The 17,628-nt window shown below is 50.1% G+C and overlaps 1 protein-coding gene across 17 annotated transcripts in view; it reads right to left on the bottom strand.

Annotated features, from left to right (window-relative positions):
* Positions 1–17,628, bottom strand: part of PPIP5K2 (diphosphoinositol pentakisphosphate kinase 2) — a 1,400,407-nt gene that overhangs the window by 573,175 nt on the left and 809,604 nt on the right. For all 17 annotated transcript variants that reach the window (XM_086960990.1, XM_086960983.1, XM_086960987.1 and 14 more), the window contains exon 20: positions 14,357–14,484. In XM_086960990.1, the coding sequence (XP_086817116.1) occupies positions 14,357–14,484 (128 nt within the window). The remainder of the gene's footprint in view (positions 1–14,356; positions 14,485–17,628) is intronic.

Raw genomic sequence — 17,628 nt, 5'->3', positions numbered from 1 at the left:
GCGCCAAGCATCTGATCCGACAACAGAGTGACGGATAAGAGGGGAAAGCTGTGGCAGAACAGCCCGACAGCAACCCCAGCAGCTCGAGGAGCAGAAGTCACTGGATAGAAGATATCAGAAAAACATGCCAGAATTGCGCCGCACTATACCCGTATAAAAAAAGACAGGTAGAACGGCATGAGCCCTATACCAGAGCAAGGAAAGGGCGAGGAAGAAGGCTCACTCTTCGCTAAATTATGTATAGACAGAACGAGCCAGGAATATGCACATCGATATACCGGACCATACCAAGGGCAAGTAGGAGCCGTTTTGGAAGAGGAGACCCTGAAACCTTCAAAGGAGGTTGATGACCATGGCGAAAGCAGATGGCACCAGGGAAAAACATAGAACCGTACCATCAAGCGACGTATGGAGCCCACATGATCTCCAGGCCCAGGTGAGATAAGCAAGGCTATATAATAGTGTACAAATAACCCACATGGGGTATGCATACTTCAAACATCGGGGGATACCTCTTAGCGCAATAAGCCAGGCCAAAAGGATGCAGTAACGAACCGAACCTGTGAACGAAGTTCCGAGCCGTAATGACATTACCGAACTGAGCCACCGGCTGAACACCACAGTCAACACCACAGTCAGAGGACACAGCAACCTGTGGAACACAGCCACAGAAGGCCAACAGGCAGCTGAAAGCAAAATGCATCCAAGGGATGCCAATGAAAGGGTAAGCACCCTTGACCACAGAAAAAATAAGACGTAAGGAGCACTGCCCATGTTAAACACAGAGCGCATCTAAAGGATGCGAACTGAAAAAGTACCACAGAAGACAGGCCTAATGGCTCCAATCTTTTCTGGAGGACCATTCCTTCGAGGTAGTCGAGAACGATGCCCACTCAAAAATCTGGCCTCTTGAGCAAGGTGTACCACAGGGCTCGTCTTTGAGCCCTACTCTATTTAATGTATACCTACAACCTCTGGCAGACATTGTGCGTTCGTTTGGCCTAAATATCGTGACCTATGCCGACGACACACAATTAGTGGTATCCATGAATCAGCCTAATACCTCTCCCCCCAATCTTATGAATTGCTTGGTAGCAATAAATCATTGGATGACCTTTTCACACCTAAAGCTCAATGGTGAGAAAACTGAGCTTATGATTCTGGGTAACTCACCAACTCCGAGCCTTATGCTCGACTGGCCCCCTAGTATGGGGACCCCACCTCAACCTAAGACCCATATAAAGAGTCTGGGCATGTGGTTGGATTCTAAGTTGGACTTCAAGCAACAAGCTACTACCCTATCCGCCACCTGCTTTGGCCTGATGCGGATGCTCAGGAAGGTGCTGCCTCTTCTTCCCTTCCAGGCACGTAGAATCATGGTGCAAGCCATTATCCTGTCCCGTCTGGACTACGGAAACTCATTATACTTAGGAGCCCCTATCTCTACCACCAGAAAACTGCAGATTACACAGAATGCAGCGGCTCGCCTTCTCCTAAACCTGGGCCGACGAGATTCAGGCACAGCTGCATTAAAGAAACTGCACTGGTTGCCCATCAAGGCCAGAATTGTGTTTAAATCCATGTGCATTATGCACAAAGCCATGTGGAAAACTGGACCAGCCATGGTTTGCTCACTTGCAAACCCTTATCTTCCTAAACGAAGCCTGAGATCCAGCTCAGCTTTCCTGGCTACCGTTAACAGAACTAAACGGGCAAGATGGGGTGGACGATCCTTCTCCTGGAATGCCGCGAGAGCCTGGAACTCCCTGCCTGACACCCTCCGTGGCGAGCCTAACCTGTTGAAGTTCCGTAAGGAACTGAAAACGCTTCTTTTCACCTAAACTTGGCTCTTTGACTTCTCATGACTCAAACAATGTAGCGCTACGAGGCCTCCGGGTAGTATGCGCTTAACAAAACTCCATTAATAATAAAAGGGCCTTCTCGGGGGGGGGGGGGGGGGGGGGGGGGGGGGAGGGCGAAAGTCCACCAGGAGCCGGTGAACCGCCGACTCGGCGTGAGCAAAGAAGGGCAAATCCCCATCAAAGGGTAAGTCAACCAGTCACTCCCAGATATTGTCATGGAAGATGCTTTCTCGCAACCAAGCGTGACACCCTAAGGCAACAGAACTCGCCATGGCTCGGCCCTAAGAATCCGCAATATCTAAGGCTGAACGGATTGTGAATTCGGCAAGGTCGCGGCCATCCCGGATGAGGTGAAGGAGATCAACGCGAGCACCTTCAGAGTCGGCAGTATACAAAGACTCTGCATAGTCCCACAGAGCAGAGGTAGCCTGGGCCAAAACACACACTGTATTTATGGATGGTAGGGCAGCACTAGAGGATGCAAAGACGTACCTACCCCATGACTCAAGCCACCTGGATGCCCAAGAGGGAGGAAGCGTTAGAGGGGGCATAGAAGGAAAGGCAGTCTGCAACACAAACCCCTGCTCACCAAGGGGCATAAAAAGCAGACCGGATCATGTGGAGCTGGATGGTGGCAATGCAAAACTGAACGAGCCACCGGGTCACCTGAAGCAGGTCGGACCCAGGTACCCAAGAGGTTATCATAAAGGGAAGCCTCAAAAGGCAAAATCGGCTCTATATATCCAGATCCACTGTGGAGGACCTCAAGCAATGGGTCCACAGACAAAGGGGTAGAGGGGTGTTGTATATTTAAAAATGCGGGTGGCCAAAGAGACCACTCTAAAAAAAAACGCAAAAGCCTCGGTAGCCCTCCATGGAGAGGAAAACAGCTCATCAGTGGGGGAGGGTTGTAAGCTGACCCTCCCAAGACACTGAGGGTGCACCCAATGCCCCCCTGAAGGAAGCCTCACGGAAAAATGAGGATCCTGATTGGGCTTCTGGGGAGGCGAAAAGCCTGCCGAAAATGGGAGGTCCTGAGGAGGCGTTATAAATTCCAAGGGGGGCACTGGTAACACTAGCTCCAGTGACGTCGGGCGGGAGAGCGTCGCCAAACTCTCTCCAGAGGCCTCGATAGAAGAGTCCAGAACTCGTCGTCGACACGGAGCCATAACGACATGTGTCGGCACTGATTGTGCCTCGTCAGATGCCGACTCGGCAGCATCCGGCGTCGAGTCTGCGCCGGCCAGTGACAGAACTATGACAAGCTCATCCTCTGAAGGAGAGGGCGCCGGGGCCGGCGAAGCAATCTTCCAGCGCCACCCCGGCGCCGGCTACGCCTCGTGCAGAACATGCTCCGATTCTGGAGAAAGGAGCGGAGGCAGAGCGGAGGAGGCGAGGATGGCACCGACCCCGGCTCTGGACAGGCGGCTGCCCGTCTGGAAGGCTGGGTTGTGCTCAAGTCAGGTTTATGAGCACTGGCAACCACATGCGGCGCCACACGGAGCCCCGCAGGGCTATGCGGCGCGGCAGAGGCGCTGTGGGTCAAAGAGGGGGATCCAGCTGAGCCGCGCCCTAACAACATCACATCTCTGAGCTTCCTGGGAGGCAAGGGCTCAACTGGCGCCGGGAGCATACCCGCCGGCGAGTCAGTCGGAGACCCCACAAGAAGCGGAGGTCCCGAGGACGCCCCAGGAACGGGAGAGGACCTAAGGGAGGCCTGCAAAGATGTAGCATAGGCCTTCATTTGGGGCCCGAGTCGCCCCCACACCCAGAAAGGGCAGATAGAAGGGGCGACTGTCGGGAGCGCACGTTCGGAAAGTTCCAGTCCCCCTGACAACAGAAGAAGGTGAGGTCAATGACCTAGCGCGACAAGCGCCTTGACTTACAAACTGGAGAACAATGGCACCGGACCCCAGAGGCGATCGACGTCAGAACCGATCAGTAGAGGACCTGCAGTCAACGACGAGGCCGGGGGAGAGAGGACTCCAACCGGGACTGCCGTGCTGAGAGAAGCTTCATACGGCGCTTCCGCCGAGACTTCGGTTTCAGACGTTGGCACGCTTCACAGTCCGTGGAGTCATGGTGCTCGCCCAGACACCACATACAAATAAGATGTGGGTCCGTCACAGACATTTGCCGCGATCAGGAATTACAAGATCTAAAGCCCGAAGGCATGGCACACTGTTCCCAACGCAAACCATCGAAAATGAGGCCTGAAAACAGGCCAGAGGAGCTCACTATGGATCCGCGTTGCACACAGAAAAGAAGGAAACTGACGTCAGCGCGCCGGGAGGGAATTATATGACCTCGCTGACGTCCCGTTTTATTTTTTTAAACCTACTTTATTGGCTTTTTTAATTTTTCATATCTTACCATCATGTTACATCTTGTTACATATCTTGAACCATCCTAAATGTCCTAACAAGGATACATGTGTCCACAGCATTTTCCTGCTGCAGTGCAGGTGTACATAATAATGCTATGCAGCAATTTTAATAGTCCACAAATTAACTTCAAGATATTGATCGCTTCTGATGGTCAACGTCCATCATATTAATACAGCAAACTGTCCATAACTCCCCCCTCCGGTCCCTCCCCGGTCTCACGCGTACTTTTTTTGCTCATGTATGTGAATTATTCGGTCTAGGCTTGTGACATGATCACATGTACGTATCGGCAATCTCCCTGGTTATGCGCTGTTTAGCTACAGAGAGAAGTGTCCCGTCCTCCACCTGATCGCGGCGACAGCATCTGGTTCCCTCCTGGTTCCAGCAGCGTCACTGGCTAGTGACCGAGACTCTGCCCCCTTCCCTTTCAGGACGACTTCTTCCTAGTTCCATCCTTGGAACCACCGGACTCCTCCATCTGGCCGCCTGCCACCAACTACTTGTTTCAGGCTTCATCAGGATCAACGCAGCAAACCCGACACCACTTCAGCCCTATGCACCCGCAGCCTGTGGGTTGGGTAACTAAAGCTTCTAGGTGCTGAAGTCAGTGTTCACTATCCTAGTGTCCAGGTCCACTGTTGTTTTTCCCCCATCCAGCCGGGTTCGTCCGGAATCCGTAACTCTTTAAACTGTAGCATCCATAGACGTTGGTATGCATCTCGCGTGAGAGTTTCCACTCTGCACGTGAGTCCCGTGGGCCTCCTGCTCCTTACTTACCTAGTTGGTAGCGTAGTCCCAGTGATCCTCCAGCCTCTGGATCTCCTTCAGTATTTTCTTTCCTCGCATTCCATTGTTTCCAGTATATGGTTTGCTGTGCCCCTAGGGGACCATTGTAAATCGTGCAATTTAAACGTATTTCTCCGAAGAGATTGTCATGTGCTTAGCCCTCTGACCTCATAAAGAGTTCAGAGGTGTATGTTAGTTAATAAATACTTGTTTATTTTCATAACAACCTGTGTGGTGTCCTTTCACTTGGTATTCAGGGGGTTATAGGTGGTAAAACAGCTGGCTTCACATGCCAATAGAGTTTAGCCTAAGACTGCTTTATCCATGCTACCATTAGGATAGCTGGTCTATAAGGTTGACTTACAACCAATCACCATAAGGGTTGTTTGGACTGAAACAAGGTGATCACTAGAACTAGTGAGCATCATATATCAGGCCAACTTCTCACATAGGTGTGCAGCGGTTGGGATTTGAGCTTGCTGTTGTTTTTACCAAATATAATCTTGAGATATCATTGGAAAGATCACATAAGGTACCATAGGTACATATAACAAGCTTAGAAATACTCTGAGTTCTACTGAACCGGCTGTTGTAGTAGAAAGGGAGTAGCACACCCTGACTATAACTCTTAGCAAGGGATCAGTAGGTAAACACATAGTGTAGGTAAGTGCACAACTTACACCTCACTAGAAAAGCATGTCTATCACAGGAGAGAACTCAGTGGCTCCCCTTGTGACAGTTGACCCTCCACAGGTCATGTCAAGATATGCAGCCCTTAGATTCCAGGAGATGAGACAATTGTGTACCTCCAGGAAACTAAAACAGGGTTCTAACCCTACAATCTTAGAGACATTTGATGCCAGAAGGGCTTCTAATCCAGGCCCATCTAATCCTACAGAGGAAGACATACCCCCACTAGAGGAGGACTCCAATTTCCCTGAAACTGAGGGAGATGGAGACTCATCTGATGGTGAGGTAAACCATGGTCAGGGAGGAGTCAGCAGGCTTACCAGGACCAACTTAAGCATACATGAGAATGGAACTGGGGGACCCCCAGGCCCACCCTCAGGCAGGCTTAACCTTGGGAATAGACGAGTTAGGTTTCTCTCCAGAGGCTCTAACAGATCTGTTCACACCCATGTCTCTCAGGCATCTTCTCAGGGAGGGATGACATCCCCCCAGAGGAGAGAGCATGAAGCTAAGATGAGGGAAGTCAATCTGAGGATTGAGAGGGAAGAACTTGCCCTTGCCAAAGAAAGACTTGCCGTTGCCAGAGAGCAGAAATTGAGTGGGGCAGACCCCACTGGTGGCAGCATTATCATTAGAGATAAAGACAGGAGTTTTGATACTAGACACCTGAGTAAAATAGTGGCCCCCTTTAAGCAAGGGGATGACATCCACAAATGGATGACTGCTTTGGAGAGGGCCTGCACTGCTCAGTGCATCCCCCAAAGTCAGTGGGCAGCTACACTGTGGCTCTCCTTTGAAGGTAAAGAAGGAGATAAGCTCCTCACTACTAGAGCTGAGGATGCTAACAATTACCAAGTCCTGAAGAATACACTGATTGATGGGTTTGGCTTAACAACTGAGCAGTACAGGTTGCTGTTCAGAGACACCCAGAAAATTCAGTCTCAGGATTGGGCTGACTTTGTTGATTGTGCCACTAAGGCTTTTGAAGGCTGGTTACTGGGAAGTAAAGTTACTGATTACACAGGATTGTATAATCTAATTATGAGAGAACAAATCTTAAGTAATTGTCAAAATCAGTTGTTGCATCAGCACCTTATTGACTCAGATCTGACCTCTCCCCAAGAATTGGGAAAGAAGGCAGTCAGGTGGGTCAGGACAAGTATCAAGCAGCAGAACCAGAACCAGGGTGGTGGCCAGAAGAAAGCAGACCAGAAGGGTAATGAGAATAAGCAAAATGACCAGAAGTCTTCAACAGGGCCCCAACAATCTAAGGAGGGTGGGTTCCAGAATTCCCAAAAGAATAATAATGGTCAGAAGAAACCATGGTGCCAATACTGTAAAAGTAATACTCACTGGTTTAGTGAGTACACCAAGAAAGCCCAGCTCCTACCACTACTGCCCCTAAGGCACTTGGAACCCCTAGTTCAGTTAGTAGTGGCAGTGTTCCCCAAAAGGCTATAGTGGGGTTGACATTGGTTTCTGGGGCAGGCTATGACCTAGTCAGAGTACCTACCCAGGCTGTTCTTGTTTGTACTGGGGACATGGATTTGACCCCTACAATAAGTCCCAGTACTTTGGGCAAGTACAGGCAAACGCCTTTAATTAATGGAAAGATGGCTCAGACCTACAGGGACACCTGTGCCAGTGTCACTATTGTGACACCAGCATTTGTGGACCCTGGACAGGTAATACTAGGTTCAGACTACTTAGTGACCAATGCTAGCAATGTCACTACCAACCATAGTATGGCACTTGTTATTTTCTCCTGGGGAGGGGTAAATGGCCTCAAAAGGGTTGTTGTTAGTTCAGACCTCCCAGTGGACTGTCTTTTGGGCAATGATTTGGAATCCTCCTTATGGTCAGATGTGGAGTATAGGACACATGTGGAAATGTTAGGTTTGTCAGCACATGTCCTTGCTGTGACTAGGAAGAAATGAAGAGCGTAAGGAGCACTCTGTTGATTTTTTTCAAGCTATTCTATTTATCCACTGGTGCTCCGATTTATCAGGGTAGTCAGTCCTGTGTAATAACTCGTGGTTATGATGGGTTTTTAGACCCGTCAAATCGGGCACTGTTCACTTGGCGCTCCGCGCCTTAATTATGCTTCACACACTTTTTGTTAGCTATTGTAGGTGTTTTTATTCTTATTTTTAAGTTTTTTTGATATTGTTCATTTACTCATGTATTATTTTCATTTTTCATAATACAAACATATAATTCATTTTGTCAATTTTGCAAACATTGTATCATATTTACATATTCAATACTTTGGCTTCACGTATATTTACACAATGAACAATACACAAAGGTTTAACAGATGAGCCCAATGCATTTCGGCGCCTCTACGGTGCCTTCATCAGGGGCGTGTCTGAAAATAAAGCATATGAAAATCATGTGAGATTCTTATTCAATGTAGTTCATGGGGGATGTGTGACTAAACTCTGTGGTGATATCATACCTGGTGTTTGTCATAACAGGTGGGTATTTAAATTCGCCTCACTCGCTGAGCTCAGTGTTGATCACTGCAAATAATGATGAATAACCTGTGTTGGTTATAAGATTATGACTTCAGGGTGTTAAAGTGAGTCTTAAATGGACTAGAAAGAACATACCTGTTTAAGATGATATGTACTCGCTGCAAAGACAAAATAATATTTATCAAGACTAAAGATCTCCCTGTTTAGTGTAACGGTTGCTCAAACGTTTTAGGTCTGAGAGCCCTTACCTTGTCTTCACCAAGATCGTTATTCTGTTTGGTGAAAAAAAAGCGCAATTACTCGAGTGTTTAAGGACATCTAACGGTGATATTAATACACTCCGTAAAGCGGAATGGTGCATACCTGGTGTGCCAAAGATTTTCGCCGTATCTGGGGTTCCACTACTTATCGATCGTCTCCATTCACTATATGCCGGTAAAACGCCATTAAAACTCCGCGAACTCCGCCAGGAAACGGAGTTGAAAACATAGAAAAAGGACTTAGTGTTAATGCTATAAGCAATCTAATAGGATCTTTGGGCGCCATGCTGGAATATGAAAAGTACCCAAATAACAGCCTATATCATTCACTATATTCTTTGATAGGAATATAATACTTATATATTATGGATGTCTATGAAAAATGTTTGTTCATGGGGTCATGGAGATAAATTATAATCTCATTCCAAAACGAACATCAAGTGTTGTGCTTAGTGATGACTCGCGGTTATTTATCCTGTTGTTCTAACCTCCTAGTGGTCAACGAAATGTTGAATACTAATGCTCATGCTGAGATCGCGATTGGAAAAATAACTCCTATGGGTTCTGTGTGACCAGCGCTCTATTATTTAAAAGCGATAAAGATATGTCTTGGAGTTTTGCGATTGAAAAAAAGGTCCCTATGCTTCTTAATGAAGGGTGGGTTCGGTCAGTATATTTATGTAATAGATTGATCATGTCAGAAATACTAAATTATAGTGAGGGTCCTATCGGTGTTTTTCGCGCTTAAGGGGCATTCAGTATCACTGCATAACCTTAGGTGAGCTACCTACTGGTATAAACATTTTACGATCATATACATTACAAGTGTGCTAAACAATGATTCATATTGACGCATATAAAGTTCACATTAATACATTGTCAGATGCCCTAATTTACGACAATATACATAACCAGATCCCCCTAGTATTATGGAATAAGGTATATATCTGCTAATTGATGTTCCTAATGGTTGTCCCTCAGTGTTGAACGGGCGAAACATAGGTCGCCCGGGGCCGGGCGGTGGCGTCTGGCCACGTTCCTATCTACGGGCGAACCCGTAGCGGGCCTGGACCAAGTGCTTAAAAGAACTTCCGTCAAGGCCTCATTAAAGGGCAGCAGAGGCTCGGCCGAGCTTGACTGCGATTTAAGGACCTCAGTGAGGAGGTTAGTCCTCACGGCCGCAACGGGGAGCTCAAGGCCAAGTGCCTTGGCAGCCCTCGTCAACACCACACTATATGTTGCTCCCTCCTCCGAAGCCACTGTAGGAGGGGAGACAAGATCAGTGTTTGGAGAGGTGTCCAGGCCACTGGCTTCCCCAAGGTCTCCTGCCCAGTCCTCATAAGACTGACATTACTTGGTCAGAGGGTCCTCAGACCCCTCCCAATCCTCCTCATCACCCATCTCCTGATACTCAGGGTTGTCAATTAATGGGGCCTGTTCGTAGAAGTGGAAATCTCCAAACGGCGTCGAAAGCAGCGCCCAGCGGCGCCGGAACAGGAGCGAGGGAGGCATCGGGGCTGGCGCTGCCCGAGGACGCCGCCGGGGGTGACACCAAACTAACCGACGCCGGGGGGGGTCGTAAGGTCCACCGGTGACGATCCAGAGCCCGACGAAGGTCCAGTGAGGTCCCGCGACACCGGGCCCGAAGGCGCCGGCTGTGTCGGGACCGCTTGACCTCGCGGCGCCGGGCCCGAAGGCGCCGGCAGCGTCGGTCCGAAGCACCCGACGGCGTCGGTGCCGAAGCCCCCGACCCGCTAGGGGCCCCAGACGGGTTCGCTGGGCCTCGCGCGGCCGACTGCCAGAGTTCGTGTCGCCTACGGGACCGCTCCCGCCTGGCTTTCTAAGAGAGGGCCCAGCAGTCGGAGCAGGCCTTGTCATCGTGGTCGACGCCTAGACAAGTTAGGCACAGGTGGTGCGCATCCGTGACCGACATCGTGCGGTCGCAATCCTCACTATGCTTGAAACCAGGCATCCCTAAGGCACCGATCGGAGTCGAGAAGACTTCGAACAATGATCAAAAAGATCAAAAAAAGTTAGTCAAAAATTGACTAAGGGATACTGCTTTTTCCAGATCTGCGCTTGCTGGCGCGGAAAAAAGAAAAACTGACGTCAGCACGCGGAGGCGGCGTCTAAGTACTCCGACGACGTCATCACGGCGCCCACGACGCCGACGACGGACGCGGAGCCGCAGAGGACGCCTACCGACGCGCAAGGGTACTGCTACGCAAAAAGTTTCCGGATCCAGTCTGGCGCCTGGGGATATTCTAAGGTAAGGAATCTATCACTAACGTGTCTCTTTCAGATGTTCCAGCCACTGTCAGAGGCGCAGAGCCTCCTGGTATTGGGTCCACGACCCCACCCAGCCCTGTTTGTTGCAGTACCACATGGCGGTGGTGTTGTCCGTGAACACCTGCACTACACTCCCCCGGACAGAGAGGACGAATGCCTTCAGTGCAAGCTGGATCGCCCGCAGCTCCAGAAGGTTGATGTGGAGCTGGTACTCCGCCAGAGACCAGAGGCCTCTGATCTCCGCCTCTCCTATGTGCCAATCCCCCCCCCCCCAGCCCTGGAGGGACGTGTCCGTCACAACTACGTGCTCCGGTTGGGGTAGGGAGAGGGATCTGCCGCTGACCCAATCGCGGTCCCTGAGCCACCACTGCAACTGTTTTGCAGTGCCCTCCGAGATCAAGACATGGTCGGACAAGTTGCCCTGATGCTGGGCCCACTGAAACTTCAGGTCCCACTGCAGAGCCCGCATCCGCCACCGGGCGTGATGCACCAGAAGGATGCAGGAGGCCATCAGCCCCAGAAGCCACAGCGTCAACCTGACCGAGCCTCGGGATAAAGGTTGAAAGATCGGAATCAGAGCCTGAATATCCCGAACCCGCTGTTCGGGAGGATAAACTCAAAACTGCGCCAAGTCTAGAACCGCTCCAATGAATAGGGGCTTCTGAGAGGGACACAGGTGTGACTTCGGCATATTGATGGAGAACCCCAGCAGGTGCAGGAGGTCGGCCATAGTCTGGAGGTGGCTGAGGACTGTCTGGGGCGAGCCGGGGATGTGAAAATAACCGTCCTGCAAGTCCAACGCTACCATCCAGTCTCCAGGGTCTAGGGCAGCTAATACTCGAGCCAATGTCTGCATCTTGAAATTCTCCTTCCGGAGGAAGCCGTTGAAGTTCCGTAGGTCCACGATAGGGCGGAGGCCCCCGTTGCCCTTCTTGGGTACCAGAAAGTAGTGGGAGTAACAACCACACCCTACGTCTGGCCCAGGAACGCGCTCGATGGCCCCCTTGGCCAAGAGGGCCGTAACTTCCTCCTGCAGCAGTTTCAAGTGATCCCCCGACACGCGGTGGCACTGCGGTGGCATGGCTGGAGGGGACGTCTCGAAGGAGAGGGAGTAGCCCCTTCGGACGATTTGCAGCACCCACCTGTCCGATGTGACAGTGCGCCAGTGGTGGTGGTGGTGATGGTGAACCCTGCCCCCCACTGGCGTCACTAGGGCCTGAAAGCTCGGAAGGAAGCTTTTGAGGCGGATGCTGCAGGGGTAGGTGTGGACTGGCCTCGCCGTTGTCCCCGACAGCCGCCACGGCGGTTCCCACGTCTGCCACCTCGCTGGACGGTAGTCTGCGGCCCGTGACTGGCTGGACGTGTGGGGGCGCCCCTTCCTTGGCCACGAACGGAGCGAAAGGCAGCCGTTTGCTGGCGCGGGGCAAAGAGGCCCAAGGACTTGGTTGTAGCTCCGGAGTCCTTAAAGCGCTCAAGCGCAAGGTCTGCCTTGTCGCCAAAGGCGACGGCCATCGAATGGCATGTCCATAAGTGTGTTTTGGACATCAGCCGAGAAGTTGGCGGACCTCAACCAGGCGTGGCAACGAATCGCCACCGTTGTAGCCATCGCTCTGCCCATGAGTCAGTAGTGTCCAGCCCACACCGGATGGAATAACGCGCCGCATCTCGACCCTCCACAAGGGCTTGGCCGAGTTTAGCCCGGACCTCCACCGGGAATTCTGGCAGCACGTCCACAACCGTATCCCACAGAGAGTGGGTGTAGCGGCCCAAGAGGCAAGTGGTGTTGACTGACCGCAATCCTAAACTCAGGGAGGTGAATACTTTCTTCGCGTATTGTTCGTACCTCTTGGATTCCCGATCGGGGGGAGCCTCCGGGAATGCAGTCTGGGAATTAGAGGTCTGGATAAGCAGGCTCTCTGGGGTGGGGTGGATAGACAGAAAGCAAGGGTCGCCTGGAGCCAGGCCACGTTCCTTTCCACAGGCTGATCTGTAGCGGGCTTGGACCAAGTGCCCCGAAGAACATCAGATAAGGCCTCATTAAAGGGCAGCAGAGGCTCGGCCGAGCTCGACTGCGGTTTAAGGACCTCAGTGAGGAGATTAGACAACAAGGCCTTGGCCGCCCTCATCAGCACCACGCTATAAGCCGCCCCCTCCTCCGTAGCCACGCTAGGAGGGGAGACAAAACCAGTGTCGGGCAAAGTGTCCAGACCACTGGCCTCCCCAAGCTCTCCTGTCCAGTCCGCAGAAGACTGACACTCAAGAGCCAGAGGGTCCTCAGACCCCTCCCAATCCCCCTCGCCACCCATCGCCTGTTACTGAGGCTCAAAGGATGGGGCCAGGTCATAGAAATAGAAATCTCCAAACGGCGTCGGGTACGGCACCGAGCGGCGCCGCTCAGACGCCGGACCCGAATCGAGGGTGGAACCAGGGACGTCGTCATCCTGGGATGGCACCGGGGGCGACACCCTTGGGGCCGGCACCGGCGAGGTCGACCGGCGGCGACCCGGATCCGGAGCCGGATCCAGTGAGGCCCTGCGGCGTCGGGACCGAAGTCGCCGACGGCTCCGGGGCCGAAGCACCCGACGGCGCTGGGGCCGAAGCACCCGGACCGCGTGGGGACCCAGTCGGGCCGCTTGGGCCGAAGATGCCGCGGAACCCGACGGAGGAGTGAGCGGCCTCATGGCCGAGAGGAAGGCCTCGATCTCCTCCGGTGTCACATGCTGCCCAGAGACCGGCGGGTATGGAGCAGGCCGCAACGCCCAATGCTCCGGCGGAGCCACGTGGGCGGTGTTGCCCGAACCCCCGGCCGTGTCGCGCGAGCGTCGGAGGGAGTCAGAAGAGCGATGGTGCCTCTTCGACTTCTTGTGCCTCTTACCTGAGGACCTCGAGCCCGAAGACCGATAACAACTCCCGGAACTGTGGTGACTCCGGCCCGCGACCGGTACCTCGACCTCCTTTCGGACCGGGAACTCGAGCGGCGCGGGCGGACTGCCGAAGCTAGAGCCGCTTACGGGACCGCTCCCGTCTAGCTTTAGACGTCAGGGCACAGCAGTCGGAGCAGGAATTGTCGTCGTGGTCCGGGCCTAGACAGTGCAGGCACCGGCAATGAGGGTCGGTAACCGACATCAGTCGGTTGCAATCGACGCAGGGCTTGAACCCAGGCATCCCTACCGGCACCTTCGGAGTCGAAAGACTTTGAAAATAGATCAAAAAGGATCGTAAAAAGTTAGTAAAAAACTTGACCTGTGTACAACTTTTTCTGGATCTGCGCTTGCTGGTGCGGAAAAAAGAACTGACGTCAGCGCGCGGAGGCGGCGTATAAGTACTCCGACGACGTCATCACGGCGCCCACGACGCCGACGACGGACGCGGAGCCACGGACGACGCCTACCGACGCGCATGGGTACTGCTACGCAAAAATTTCCGGATCCAGTCTGACGCCTGGGATATTTTAAGGTAAGGAATCTATCACTAACATGTCTCTTTCAGATATGTGTTATATTGATACATTGCTAAATGTAACTATAAAACTGAGAATACCAATGAAAATGGTCAATAAAAAGACATATATAAATGCATAATGTATAAGCAATTCTGAATCTTACAGAGGGTGGAGTTTGTTTACTGTGTCATCATCTTGAGTCCTCTGAAGATCGGAACGGATCTTTCTAACTAACGGGGTGCAATAGCCTTTGGCGATCTCAAGTTTCTCCACTTTTGTTATGCCATATTCCTGAACAAAAAAAGTGAAAAACGTTAGAAATACAGAAAACAAGTTTATCTTAACCTCAGCAGGCTGTGGTAAATTGACTAATTATGCATTGTAAAAACAGAACATCTCTTGTGGAATGCATGTACAGTAATGTTCAAACCATCCTTGCAAATTACAGTCACAGGAATAAAAAAAAGTAATGTTGGAAGAGAGTTAGCACACAAAGAGCTTGTGAAGAGGTATCCATAAAATGAAAAGTTACTGTTTTCATTGACTTTATTCTTTAACACTGTTACTTCCATATGATGATGGATAACATTTCAAACTCCTGATAGGCATGTCAAAACCAAAGGGTGCTGAAACGGAGCAGCAATGAGCAGTATAGCTGGCACTTTGAAGAGGGGAACGAAGGGGTATGGAAACGGATTAGAAAGAAGATGACTAAGGTAGGCAACAACAATGGTGACTTTCAAAAGAACCCATAAAGATGAAAGTGCTCTTACGGAGGTATATGAAGATACATTGCTTTCTATTTTGTGGGCTTAATCTCTAAAACAGGATATAAAGGAGGGATGGGCATGTGTTTAGAGGAAACAACAATAAAACTGTTGCATTTCTTTGTTATCTTACCATCTCCATACTCCTAATTGCACCTAAGAGATGGAATGGAATGGAATGAGGATTTGTATAGCGCGTTGGCTACCCAGGGGCGTCCCAGCGCTGCGAAGAGATTGGGTTGAGCCGGAGAAGCTGGAATGAGTGAAGCTGAATGAAAATTTAAACCGAAGTTTTGCTGAAAAGCCAGGTTTTAAGAAGTTTACGGAAGGTGAATAGGTTGGGTTCTCATCTGATAGGGAGGGGGAGGGAATTCCAAATCCTGGCTAGGTTGTAAGAGAGCGAGCGCCCTCCACACCTGGCTTTCCTAATGCGTGGTACTGAGGCGAGGTGGGAGGTCGCGGATCTGAGGGGACGGGAAGGCTGATAGGCTTTCACCAGGGGGGAATTGATGGAGGGGCATGTTCCCCAGTAGGAGCGGTGTGCGATGCACATGCTCTTAAATTCGATTCTGGATCTCACCGGGAGCCAGTGGAGGTCCCTCAGTCTGGCTCTGACTGAGGTTCGGCAAGGAATATCCAGGAGAATTCTTGCTGCGCAATTTTGAATAACCTGGAGTTTGTTAAGTGTAGATTGTGGGGCCCCAAGATATAGGGCGTTTCCACAGTCGAGGCGGGAGAGGATTAATCCTTGAACCATAATCCGTCTTGAATGGAACGGAAGGAGAGGGAGAATTTTAAGAAGTAGTCTCATCAGCCCGAGACAGGTGGCAGCGAGCTTGGTAGCTTGATGGTTAAAGGTGAGAGTTTGGTCGAGCCAGATGCCTAGGCTCTTGATTTGCTCCTTGGGTTGCGGGGACTTCCTAAACAGAGGGGCCAGATAGGGTCAATGGATTTCGCGATGTTATTTCCAAGGAGCATTATCTCTGTTTTGTCCCCGTTAAGTTTTAAACAGGAGCCAGACATCCAAGCAGCGACAGCCTCCAGGCATTTGTGTAAACTGTGATGAGAGTTGAGGGGAGGGTCCAGTGCTACCACTAGCTGCGTGTCGTCCGCATAAGTGACGATCTTCACACCGAATGGGCGGACGACATCAGCTAGAGGGCGTAGGTAGACATTAAAAAGGGTAGGGCTCAGGGAGGAGCCCTGAGGCACTCCCCAATTGAGGGGTCTACTGGCAGAGGTGAAATCCTTCTCAAATACTTGGAAGGATCTGTCTGTGAGAAAAGACCTCATCCAATTGAGTGCTGTGCCTGACACTCCTATTTTGTCAAGGCGATGGAGTAGGATATTATGATTAACAGTGTTGAAGGCGGCACTTAGGTCGAGTAGGACGATGGGAGATGAATAAACTAATGAAATTATTTTAAAAGTAAATCCAATAAATGTGAAGGTAGCTAGGAGGTGATGGCATAAATAGTTGTTTTTTCAAAGTAACCTGTAAATATACCTTAGAAGTTGACCGAACACTAAAAACGTTGAGGGGACAGGGGTTTAAAGGACATTAGTCAAAAGGCAGAGAAAATGGGTCATTAACTCTCTTCAGCCACAGTTAAATTACATATAGTATGAGAAGAAATTGTTGAGCTGAAAAGTGAAATTTCAACCGTTTCTTAAATGTACAGATAGTTCTGTAATTATTGTTTCCTCTATGCTGACATTCAACACAAGTGGGAAAATATTCTACTGCACTTTGAGATATAATTGTAGTATACCTAGGTGGTAATAATTGTAGGCCTGTAATGGCTAATATACAACCATTTATATTTTCAGTATAATTTTTACCTAACTTTTACAGGTCAAGAGTACTTTACAATTAAAAATAAATCATAAAATAATGTAAAAGATCCTACAGTATACATAATTAACAAGTTACTTACCTTCTCTAACGATATATCTGTAAGAAACATTAGTTAGTGATAGATTCCTTACCTTAGAATTACCCCCAGGCATCAGACTGGATCCGGAAAGTTTTCATCAGCAGTACCTCTGCGCATCGGTAGGCGTCGTCATGCAGCTCTGCGTACGCCGCTGAGATGATGTTGCTGGAGCAACTTAGACGCGTGTGAGAAGTTGGCCTGATATATGATGCTCACTAGTTCTAGTGATCATAGTATATAAGAGTAGAGAGGCACACACAATGAAGTCAGTGATACAAGAGAGTCCATGAAATGCGTAGATCTTCTGTTCTTTTTTTAAATATATTCTTTATTTTCACATACAACGGCACAGCCATCGCGTTTCATTCCCATTCGTGCCTTGGGAATTTAATCAGGGCTGCAAAAGGATATTAACATACATAAGTATTCAAAAAATCTATTGTTTAAACATACACATAAAATGGCACAAGTCCAAGCCAGTTTGCATAACAAAAAAGATCTTTTTAGGTTTCAAAAGACGCACCCATAGATCCAAACTTATTGGACAAGTTTTGCCATCTGCCAAGTGACAGGTTTTAATAATCTCCTTGTGAAAGCAGGTACACCCTCACCGGTACATTGCAATCACAAGGCCAGTTAAGCCATAATGCTTGACCCTGGCAGTAAGCACCAAACTATGTCTATTGGAGAAATAGGCACCCGAAAAATTCAAGTGGTTATGCCATGCAAAA

This window comes from Lissotriton vulgaris, chromosome 3_1 (assembly GCF_964263255.1).
Source record: "Lissotriton vulgaris chromosome 3_1, aLisVul1.2, whole genome shotgun sequence".
Classification (NCBI taxonomy): Eukaryota; Metazoa; Chordata; class Amphibia; order Caudata; family Salamandridae; genus Lissotriton; species Lissotriton vulgaris.
The sequence above is the reverse complement of the archived record's forward strand: the minus strand, read 5'-3'. Positions and strand labels throughout refer to the sequence as shown.